Raw genomic sequence first — 12,096 nt, 5'->3', positions numbered from 1 at the left:
AGTCTGCTTCCAGCTCTCTCTCTGCCTGCCTCTCTGGCTACTTGTGATCTTTGCCTATCAAATAAATAAATAAAATCTTTAAAAAAAAAAAGATATCTTCTAAGCAGACACAGAGATTGCGGTAATGTGCTAAAAATGGAGGGACCCAATCTCTGCTAATAATGTTTAGCCCCTTGTAACAGGTTAGGGATTGTGTTTGATTGCTCGTAATAGAACAACCCAACTTAGGACAGCATCATCAAACTGGGTTTCCCTTTCCTCACATAACACGAATCCAGGTTGGTATAGTATCTATGTGATGCCAGCAGGGATCCAGGCTCTTTCTCATTTTCTACCCAGGTTTTAGTAGGTGGCTCTTATCCTTACTTTTGTTACCTTGGAATCCAACGTAGTCTAAATTCCAGGCAGAAGAAGGGGAGGGTTAGCTAAGCCAGCTAAGCATGACTTCTTTTAGACTTTCCTGGAAGACCCACCCAGCAATTTCTGTGTACATCTTAACATCTTCTTGGCCAGATCTAAGTCACGTGGTCACCCTCAGCTCCAGAGGAGGTTGGGAAATGTGACTTTTTGCTGGACACATTGCCACTTAGAAAGTATGGGGTCAAGGAAGAAAGTATGGGGTCAAGGAAGAGGAAGAGAATAGGTATTGGGTAGTCAGCGCATGTGTGTTTGAGGGCGGGCTGTGTGTCAGGCACTGTGCTGTGCTCTTTCTGTCACTGTCTCTTTTAGTTCTCACTACAGTCCAATGAAACAGGGGTTGTTATCCCCATTTTGCAGATAAGAAACATGAAACCAGAGAAGTCAGAGACTTACTCAAAGTCACCCAGCTTGTATTGGGTGGAACCAACCCTTGAAACCGTGTTTCACCGACTCTAAACTGGGTTTGACACATTTGGTCAATAGTGGTCACCGAATGCCAAGAATTCCTGTGACTTTGAAGAGTCACTGAGTCCAGTGCTCACAATAATAGTAGTGACCTGCATTGGAAAGGCTTGTGTCACCTTAGCTAAACATGTGTGCCCTGCATAGCTGACTTCTCTGAATGATAGTCATTGAGAGCTGAGGGGTGCTTCATTCTTTCCCACCATTGTGCTAAATGGATCATTGCAAATCTATTTTGTGACAGATCTCCTGATTTGAGAAGTTGGCTGTTAAAATTATAGGGAATGCAGGGAGATGGGGGGAAAACCAGAAAACATTTTTCCTTAAATCATATATCTTAGTAAGTTAACTGTTTAAGTCAGTTAAGATGGGGGAGTAGAGGTCATTGCCTTCATCTTTCTTACCTACAGCCATAGCCTGGGTTATTGTGAGCACAAAGGCATCTTATGTAAGTCCCAGCAGTCAAGAGACCAAGAGCTGTTCATAATCCCAGGTTTGAGGGCCTAGAAGGCTGCCAGGTGGCAAGCAGACTACCATGCTTTAAGGCTTATTTTGCAGTAAATGGTGGTATTAATCTGACAAAAGGATTGGTCATTCTCTATCAACTTTATCACCAGGTTGTACTAGCACATGTGAGCATGTATACGTCGTATGTCCACAAAGAGTAAAGACTAAGATTTATAATTATAAATTAGCTCCACGGTGAGAAAAGACTGGAAAACTCCCCAATTTGGGATCACTTAATGAGAACAGTAGTAAATGTGGCTACCATGATTAAATCAGGCTCTAGGGTTATCTGGCTTTGATGGCAGGGACTGTTTTCTCTGCTACTTTCTTATACCTCCAAGTACCTGTCCCAGTGGGGATAGATAGTTGCTCAGTAAATCCATGGAGGTTGATTGGTAAAGAAAGGAAAATCCCCATTACGGTTGGTTGGGCTGAGGCATCATACCCACACTCCTTGATTTCTGGAGTTGAGGAAACCCCTTTTTCCTTTAAGTTCTAATGTCATTTATGCAGGTGGCATGGTTGTTTCACAGCCTGGTTTTTGTGACCAAGTGCTGTTTATCGTTGGTGTGGAAATAACAAGGAGGGATAGTTACTTAGGTCTTGCAATTGGAGTAACCAGGTTATCAAGCTTCAGTGACTTGGCTGGTGTGTGACCCTGAGGGCAGCCAGAGCTCTAGTCCTTGAGGCAACAGTGTTAGCACAGATCACCGAGTGTGAGAAACAGTAAAGAAGATAAAGGCCAACTTAGGCAACCTGAAGGCTACTGGTTGGGGTTACACTGATGCAGTTATGGAGGATTAAAGGAAGAAAGGACAACAAAGTTAAAACCTATAATGTACACTGGAAAAGAGTTGTCCCTTAATGAACATACAGTAAGAATTGCTTTTTCTTAAAGTATAGCCCCTGAATATTTCCCAGATATTCCCACTGCTGGAGCTTATAGAATGGAAGGGCCCTCAGAGATCACAATCTGAATATGTCGTTATAAAATGATGTAACAAGACTCCATCCGCTAAGAGTAACCGAGACCAAACTCAGACTACTTAAGTGAGAAAGAAAATTTATTGGTTCACAACCAAAAAGTCCAAGGATATATCTGGTTTAAGTATGGCTAAATCTCAGAGCTCAGGCCAAGTTTTTAGGATTCTGTTTCTTTCCATCTGCTTTCCTTGCTGTTGGTTTCGTTCTCAAATAGCTGATTCCCATATAGTTATAGCAGCTCGAGACCCGCTCCAACCAAAGCCCCAGAACTAATTCTGCCTGGCTTGGAATAGGTGATGTGTTAACCCCTGAACTAGTCACTGGGACTGGGAGCCTCAGCTGGACAGGGACTAGTAGAGTCAGCAGCACCCAAACCATATGGACTGGGGAAGTGGGGGAGGTGATCCCCAAATGAAAATTGAAATGTTGAAATCGATTTTTTTTTTTTTTTTTAAACAGAGCTTTGTATTTTCATGGATGGTCAGGAGAGTATGTGGACAGTGAGATGTATGATCGCTTTCCTTAGGTGTTATATTGTTACTTTACATTGATATTTTAACTGTCTCCCAGACTAGATTGATTCAGCCCTGAGTCTGTGCTGATTACTGGTAGCTGAGTTTCCTAGGTTGTTGTAACAATGCCTGGTGTGTGGCCACAAAGATGTCAATGCAGCAGCATTTCCACTGTATGCTTTCATGTTGAAATGGAGAGCTCGGCCATCTGAGGAGTGATGGAGATCAAGGCCAGGACCTTTTTATCAAATAAACTGGCTGCCCCAGCCAAGGATCCTTGGTAATTTTCTGGGCTAGGCTGGAGTGCATTCTCCTTCTTCCCCAGTCTAAATTCTGCCAAGCCTATGGAGCTGCTGCTCTGTCCCTGTTATCAAGTAATGGGGATGTAGACATAACAAGGATCCTGCCCCAAGGAAGGTGGGTAGGGTAGAAAGGTTTTACAGTAGGAGACAGGCCATGAAAAAGGAGCCCTACTTGATGCCCTCAGAAGTTCTTCCTCCATCCTCCGTTCACATCCTGACTGAAGACCCCCACCCCATTCTCCTTTGCAGTTTCTAGGTCTGTGTGTACTTAGGCCATGGGCATACATGGAGAGGCAGTGGGAACTACATGGGCTCTACAACACTATACTTTTGGGAAAATCATTTATCTTCTCTGTGCCTCAGTTTCCTTATTTCTAAAATCCGACTAGTGATACTTCAGAAGATTGTTGTGTTCTCATGGGTTCTTGTTTGAGCTCTAGGTAAGAAGTCATATAAAGAGGTTGCTGAGCCTGTTCTCTGCTCAGGAGAGTGTTAATTGTGCTCTAATTGTTCTCTGGGCTATGCTAGATGCCAGTGGGAGAGACCCTGGGCTCAGGAGCCTTTTATCCAAGCTGGACTGCCTCAAACAGACAGCTGAACAAGGAGAAAAAGGAAAGCATGAGATTGTCACATATATCATTTACTTGTTAAAGAGTATTTGTAAAGTACTTATGCTTTACCAGTCATTGCACAGAAGTTCTGGGCGTATCATAATTGGCCAGCTGGGGCTCTGGCCTCAGGGAACTCATGGTCTACTTGGGCTTTAGATGAATAAACTCAATTATGGTCCAGTGTGAGTAATGTGATAGTGGAGTCAGCTAAGGTCCCAATCTAGACTGGGAGTCTGTGACTGGAATGGCTTCCTGGGGGAGGTAACTAACACGTAGGCCAGGTAGAATAGAAGGAATAGCAGTTAGGCAAGAAGGAGTAGAAGTTAGGCAGAAAGAATGAGGGACCAGGTGTGAAAGGCATTCCAGGCGGATGGAACAGCCCATGCAAAGGCCTGGAGGAAATTCGCATATAGAGTGTGTTCTTCGGGGAGTCTTGGCTGCCTGTGGAGCTGTCTGGAATCGGCTAAATGTGCCTTTGTCATTGCAGGGACATGGAGAAGGTAGAGCGGCAGGCGGTCCCCCAAGCCAACCACACAGAGTCCTGTCGAGAGTGTGGCCGCATGGGACCTGGACATGCGAGGGATTGTCCTCATCGAAGTCATGAGGATTCCTTTGGCTTTGAGAGGCGGGAGCAAGAGGAAGAACGGTACCGTTCCCAGAGGGACCCACTGGAGGGCAAGCGGGACAGGAGCAAGGCCAGGTCCCCGTACTCACCGGCTGAGGAGGATGCCTTGTTCGTGGACTTACCTGGTGGTCTGAGAGGCCAACAAGCACAGCCCCAGCGGGCAGAGAAGAATGGGGTGCTGCCCGGCATGTATGGCCCAGGAGAGCAGAATGGGACCGGCGGGTATCAACGGGCCTTTCCTCCCAGGAACAACACTGAAAAGCACAGCCAGAGGAAGAGCAGCCTGGCCCAGGTGGAGCACTGGGCAAAAGCCCAGAAGGGGGACGGCAGGAGGTCAGTAATGGACTCAGGATGGCTGCTACTTGTGAGCATAATAACATAACAATAGGAGCTATTATTTCCCAGCACGTGCTGCAGAAATGCTGGCCTTAAACTCTCTACCTCCGCTAGCTCCGTAAATTCCTGTAATAACCCTGCAAGGAGAGGGTGATAGCCCCAAGTTATAGACAAAGAAACAGGTGCTTGGAGAAATGAAGGAACCTGCCCAGGCCACGCAGTAAGAGGCAAAGCCAGAGTGCAAACCTGGGTCTGTGAACCTCCCAAGCCTGTCTGAGATTACATCAGGTGGCTTCTTGGTTCCCCAGCGAGTGTGCCTTGAGATAGTATGTCCATAGTAGCTGATCTCCTCTTACTCCACTCCTTCTCTGCATCCGGGAAATATTTGCAGAGAATAGAGTAAATATGGATCCATTTTCAATTCCAGGCACACAGAGAAGTGCTTAGGCACTGTTGACAGTAGGCTTTATCATACCTCTTTCTTCAAGACGTCGTTTTTTAATTATGTAGGGGCATGCAGTTTTTGCTATTTGCAAAGCACTGTTTGTATTTTATTACAGTTTTAGATTAAAAAGGGAACTTTTCTGAACGTGAAGAATTCAGGGTCACTAACTTCCCCATTTTCTCCAGAAGCTGCTGTGTTTTGTCCTCCTTATGAAGACAGTAAATTGTTTCATCATCCCCAGGCTTCTAAAACCCGCCACTGACTGGAGAAGAGATAACGAAGCCCTGGTGCTTTCAGAAAGCTCCCCGGGGACTAGGGGGGCTATGGTGGATGTGCCAGAGCTCAGACCAAGTCTGCCACAGACTTACCCGCCTGATAAACGTGTTCTAAAACCCCTACTACATTGTCCCTGTTGGTGGAGCCCAGACTCTCCCCCTGTGGGCTATGGAGGCACAAGTGCTCCTAAGGGAATAGCCTTGGCCTCTTTCCAGTTGTGTGGGTGTGCTGTGTGTATGCAGGTTGTGTAACCTCTTGAATCTGGTCTAGGTGGGCAGTTGAGAGTTTAGATGGTTAGTATAGAAATTACCGTGGAAATGCCCCAGTGAATTGGTAGACATTGTTGTGGGACAGACTAGGAAAAGGAAGGCTTTTGGTGGCGTAGCTAAGATACCTTCCCATTCCCACCCTAGGACTGACCGGGTGTCAATTCCAGTTCAAATTTCGTGTCTTCTTAAAAACAGAAAGCTACCTCCCAGAGGCACAGGGGAAAGAACCTTCTATTCTTGGTGCTGGGCTAGATAGACCCACCCCTGGAAGGTGATTCTAAGTGCCCTCACCGCTGAATGAGGTTGGAAAGCTAGCAGGCATTATATCATGTAGGTCTCCTACTCCAAGGTAAAACAATTTGGATTTTATTTGAAAAAGCAATAGGAGAAGCCACTGGAAAGTTTTAAGCAGGTAAGTGATGTAATCTGATTAATAATTCAGGAAGAAGAGCCCAGGGATGATGCTATTGTAGTAGTCCAGGATGGTAACAGTGGAAGGAGAAAGATTTGAGATACATTTTGGAGGTTGAAACAGCAAAGTTTGTTAATGAGTTGGATGCTCAAGATGAGAGAAAGGGAGGAACATAGAGTTTTGACTTGAACAACCAGGTGGTTGCTGAGACAGAGAAGCCTTAGGAGGAAGACCAGGGGAAGTCAGTGTTCCCTTTATGGACAGTAAGGTGTTTGTTTGTTTGTTTGTTTGCTTTTTTTTTTTTTTTTTTTAAGATTTTTATTTATTTATTTGAGAGAGAGAGTGAGAGAGAGCATTCCAGGGGAGAAGGCTCCCTGCAGAGCTAGGAGTGGAGCCTGATGTGGGACTTGATCATGGGCCTCTGGGATCATGACCTGAGCCGGAGGCAGTTGCTTAACCAGCTGAGCCACCCAGGCGCCATGGACAGTAAGTTTGAGAAGCCTATTAGCTATCCAGGGGGAGATGTCAGGTAGACAGTTGGGTATGGATTATGGTGTTGGGGTTTGAGTTCTGGTTGGGAGCAGTCACCACATTAATGGCACCTCAGCACCTGGGAGTTAGCAGCAGAAGGGGATCTGGCAGAGGAGACAGTTTGGTCAGAGAGAAGTTACTCATGATAAGTTGGCTATTTTCTCTTACAGGTCACACATCTTAGGAACTGTAGTCAATATGGGCAGGCAAGGGGAGGTAAAAGCAGGAGAAATCAGAACCAGGGGAAGATAGGAAAGCTAAGGGTTTAGCTCAGATGAAGCCTGTGTTTCTTTCTAAAGAGTTTGGATTTAGTCTTGGAGGCCTGTGAAAGCCATCGATGGTCTGAAGGGTATTGGCAGGAAAGAGGCATCGGGACACCTGGGGAGATTTTGCGGCCTGGACAGTCTTAACTACATGCCAGCTCCAAAACAGCAGGTCCATGTATACCGTGAAGAAATCTGCCAGGTGATTCTGATGTGCCCTGCCCATAATGTGAATGGTAGTTTCTAGTGATTCCTTCCTTTTACTCTTAAAAGTTTTTTTTTTAAATTAATCTATGCACATAATTTAAGGATTTAAGTAGTATGGCCCCCATCTGTCCCTACTCCTGATTTCTGTCCCTTTGAGGCAGCCACCTTCAATTCTTTCAGCAGTTTTACCAATTAATTTCTGTATTTTCAAATAAGATACTTACACTGCTCCTTCTTGATTTTTCAATTTTAGTTATCAATAGACATTTTACTCTAGAAGATAAAGATTGAAGTCTCTTGTTCCCTGCTGTACCTTTCCAATAGACATACACTTACCCTTATCCTGGCTTCACAATATAGCATAATTTTTGTACAGATCACTAGTCAGTTTGTATATTATTATGATAATATAAATATTCACAGCTGGGCCATAATATACTGTAATTAAATTTACTTTGTTGAACAACTTTTTTGTTTTCTGATGTTGATAATTTTCGTGCTTGTGGTTTACTTAGTTTTATTTGTACAGATTACAGTTTCATCACCAGATTCAAAGCTACATGTCTAAATCTCCCTTTTCTCAGTATCCCCAAATAATCAGTAATCCACTCACAAAGTAAATAAATAAATAAATCCAAATATCAAAGATAAATACTGAAAAACAAGGGTCCTTCTACTTTATTTTGGAAATCTACTTTCACTCCCTAAAGACCAACCACCTTGTTAAAGAAAAATTAACCCTGTCCTTCAGCTTGCTTTTTTCACTTGATGTATCAGTATATATGGAAGTCTGTATGTAAATATCTGAATGTACTCTGGCTGTCTTTCCATATCAGCACATACAGACATACATCATTAATTTGAAATAAGCAGAGCAGTCCATTGTATGCATCTGTAGTGGTATTTATACCATTCACTATTGATGGACAGTGAAGTTGGTTACAAACATTTGCTATTACAAACCATGCTACAGTGACTATCCCAACCTTGTTGTCTCTGAGTATGAGTACGCGCGTACTTAGAGAACAGATTCTTGAAGTGGAGTGACCGGGTCAGAGGATATATGCCATTTTAATTATGAGAGTTATTACAAAATTGTCCTCCAAAGTGTCCTAGTTTGTCCACCTGAGAACTAGCGCTGAGTCCAGCACTGAGAACTACTGTTTCAGGTTAACTCCTTGCTCCAGTGACCACACGGAAGGTGGTCAAGATGGAGAAGGGTCTGGAAAGAGGCAATGATCGAGTATAATAAGGTAGTCCTAGCTTGGGTAGGAGGTGGGGAAGACAAACCGAAGCAGTGAAGATGATGAGACTTTTGAGGAGGATGGGTAGGATACACAGATGTTGAGGCTGGGTAGGTATGAAACTTGGTAAATTGCTTCATCGGGCCGGGAAGGTGAGGAGGGCCACAGGTGGAGCTGACATTGAACAGTTTGACTTGGGCTTGGTTAGTAGGTAGATGTGGTACAGCCTGGAGGTCAGGAGTTTTAACAACACACCCCTCCCTGCCCGCCCTAGGATTCTGATGTGCAGCCAGGCTGGAGAATCCGTAGCTCAGAGTGCCATAGCAGAGGGCCAAAGGTGGAACGCTGAGGCCTCCAGCCCAAGGGGTGGACAAAAGTAGTGTCTGTGAAGGCAGTGAGCAGGAGATGGGTGCAGGGGCGGGGGTCGGGGAGCAGGGAACTGGAGTGTGAGGGAGGGAGTTTTGTTTAGAAGGAGTCTGGTTTGTGCTGGGAATGAGGACTTCTCCTTGGGTTGGTGCCTTCTAAGGAGGCTGGGAGCCACTGAAAGAATGTCTGGAACCTTAAGGTCTCTGCTGTCTTTTGCTCAGTCACTGGGGATTTGGGTTCCACTGAACGCCTTAATGGGCTTACATGGGCAGACATGACCCATTCTTCTCAGTGGAGCTAGGATTTTCAAGTTAGGGTAGGAGGTACAATATGGGGAGAGGAGGACAGGAAGAAATCAGAAAAGGTCACATGGCCAGTGAGAAACCCTTTGTGGCAGGGGCACAGGAAGAACTCAAAAGCTGTGTGACAGATCATGCAGTTATAAGCTGTTGGTTGAAATGTCTCTACCTAACTGCTTCTGGCAGCCCACAAGCCTGTGTTACTCTACTACACACAAGGGCATGTGCCTGGGGCTCCGGGGCACCCAGGGGAGCTAAAGCATGATGAGTCAGTTGCAAAGTAGATGACAGGGCTGGGAAAAGCGTTGGACTTTCCTTGCATCTGAGCTGGAAGTTTGAGCCTTTCTTGTCTAAGGGGCAAGGTGATATGAGGTCTGTAGATGAAAACAGTTCATTGGTCTTGGAAGTCACTGAGTGCACAGCGAGAGGAACTTCAGTCTAGTGATAGAAGCAGATCTCAATGGGCTGAAAGAAAAAAGTGAGGACTTGAAGACACTCTTTTGAGAAGAAAGCTGTCTGTGAGTAAGTGAAGTACATGGTCTCTGATCATTCACTTATATCTGGAAAGGACTGCATCTTGCATTCTCAGAATTGCTGTTTATCTTAATAGTACATTTGTATTTTCTTACAGTCAAGTAGTAAGTAGATCTGGCTGCTTAATGAAGGAGCCTCCAACATTTGAAAATACAGAAGAGGGATGGCTGTGCTTTGTATGATTAAGACTGTGCCAGTCTTGTTCGATGGGGCACATTAGACACAGGAAGGAGGGTTATTTGTACTGTAATATGATCTTATATTTGTGGGTCTAGACCACGCAAGAAAGTATTTCTGTTTTTTTAGTTCTTGGAGATACATGTTGTGTTTTCCATCATTAAACTCCTGTAGAATGATGTTTTGCGAGGACAGACTGACATACCCTTAGAATTCTACATTCTAAGAGATTGTTTTGCTTTAGAATTCTACATTCTAAGAGATTGTTTTGAAATTCTAGCCTTCCATTTTTTCCCTCTGGTATTTCAAGTAATTTACATACCTGTAATAAAAAGGCAGGGGTAGGGATGGAATCAGGGACTCAGCTGTTACAGTGAGGAACAGTATAGAAAGTGAAAGTCCTGCACAATTAAATGTGGACCGTAGGGTGAGGACTATCTGCTGCATACGTAACTGGTTATAGAAATTGATTTTACATTTTGATATGACCAGTTTGTAGTGGCTGTATGAGAATATCCTCTTTGGTACCTTTTGGAACAGGGAGGCCCCTTGGAACAGAGCAGGGTATGAGGGCAGGGGACCTGGAGCTTTCTTTTTGGGTAAGAATGGATTTGGTGGCCAGCACATGGATCTGCTCTCAGGGACAGAGCTGCTCTGAGTACTTCCTGCCTATTTTGGGGGGCTCTTTACCTCTTCTTGCAAACCTTCCTGTGTCCCTCACTCTATCATTGGTTAGTTTTCTTGGTTTGGCCTCTGGAGCTCACCATTGCACTGGGATTTTGGGGGTTGTCTGCAAATGGCCAGCAGTGAGGGCTTGGGGGTATGGCAGACAATGCAGAAGCAGAGGGCACAGGCTAAAGGATGAAGCTGAGGGCTTTGGGGCACCACCCTGTGGGGACTCTGACTGGCAGGCTGGCAGGCACCGAGAACAGGCTGCAAAAACAGACTGAAGGGGTCTGGGAGCAGAGCTAGGATGTAATTTGCATAGTCTGAATTTTGCATCGGTCAGAGTGAACAATGGTTGGTGAAGTCGTGGAGTTCCCGGGAGGAGGTCCCCAACCTGGTTTCTGCCACTGCCACCACTGCTGTTTGAGGATTCAGCCACTGTCCCTTGCTCAGATACACAGTCCCCTCTGACTTTGGGAAAGCAGTAGTAAACCCTGCCACCTAGTGGCAAACAGACACGCTAGCCAGACGCCCTAGACAAGTCTGGCTGAAGAGATCTTAAAATTACCTCCCATAATTGCCAAGATAAAAATAAAAAGAAATCTACCATTTTTGAATGACAACTATTTCTAATCCGCACAACAATCTGTTAGGTTCTTAGTATCCTCATGTTATAGGAGGAAACGTGAGGATATAAAAGATATTTACTGAGGTCATAGTGAGAAAGTGATTAAATGAGATGAATTTAAGAACAGTTAGAATAGCACTTTTTAATTGGCCACCTGGAGGGCTTGTTCGAACACAGGAGGCCGGGATCTATCCCCAGTGTTTCTGATTTGGCAGATCTGGGGTGGGGACTGATAACCTACATTTCTTTTTTTTTTTTTAAGATTTTATTTATTTATTTGACAGAGAGATCACAAGTAGGCAGAGAGGCAGGCAGAGAGAGAGGGGGAAGCAGGCTCCCCACTGAGCAGAGAACGCGATGTGGGGCTCGATCCCAGGACCCTGGGATCATGACCTGAGCTGAAGGCAGAGGCTTTAACCCACTGAGCCACCCAGGCACCCCACCTAACCTGCATTTCTAACGAGTTCCCAAGTGGTGCTGATGCTGCCCATCTAAGACCATACTTTGGATGCACTGGCTTAGAGCAGTGGCTAGCTGGTTATGCATCAGGACTTTGTCAGACTGTGGGCAATACCGCAGAATGCGAGACTTAGTTCCTGCCCTCTGAGATTTTACAGGTTGGCTGGGGAAGAGATGTCTTTCTTTCAAGGATGAAAAGTTTGCATCAATAAAAAGACCTTGGACAAATTTCCTACAACATAATACCTAGGTCAGAGCAGAGTGGGAGCCCTGAGAGCTGCAGAAGTTCTCTCTGGGAGGAGCATAGGATAGTGTCATAGAAAATGAGTGAGATTTGGGTGAATAGGGCAAGGAAACCCCATACAGGTAAGGGAGGGAAGAACAATACTATGAGAATAAAGAGAGGTAAAAGGGAGAACCTATTGAGAAGTAGCTTTTGTGCATCAAGCACGGAGGCTGCATTTTCTTGTCTCATTTACTCTTCAGAACAGTCTTATGAGGGAGATAGTTCTGTCCTCATGTTACCTACAGGTGAGGAAGCTGAGGCTCAGAGCCATCCAA

General features: G+C 45.0%; 1 protein-coding gene across 5 annotated transcripts in view; it reads left to right on the top strand.

Annotated features, from left to right (window-relative positions):
• The window catches only part of PLEKHA7 (pleckstrin homology domain containing A7), a 211,515-nt gene that overhangs the window by 159,103 nt on the left and 40,316 nt on the right, over positions 1-12,096 (top strand). For all 5 annotated transcript variants that reach the window (XM_032881126.1, XM_032881125.1, XM_032881124.1 and 2 more), the window contains exon 10: positions 4,286-4,756. In XM_032881126.1, the coding sequence (XP_032737017.1) occupies positions 4,286-4,756 (471 nt within the window). The remainder of the gene's footprint in view (positions 1-4,285; positions 4,757-12,096) is intronic.

The sequence above is a fragment of the Lontra canadensis genome, unplaced genomic scaffold (genome assembly GCF_010015895.1).
Source record: "Lontra canadensis isolate GAN:19392208 unplaced genomic scaffold, GSC_riverotter_1.0 scaffold74, whole genome shotgun sequence".
Lineage (NCBI taxonomy): Eukaryota > Metazoa > Chordata > Mammalia > Carnivora > Mustelidae > Lontra > Lontra canadensis.
Note: the sequence above shows the minus strand (reverse complement) of the source record. Positions and strands in the feature narration are given on the sequence as shown.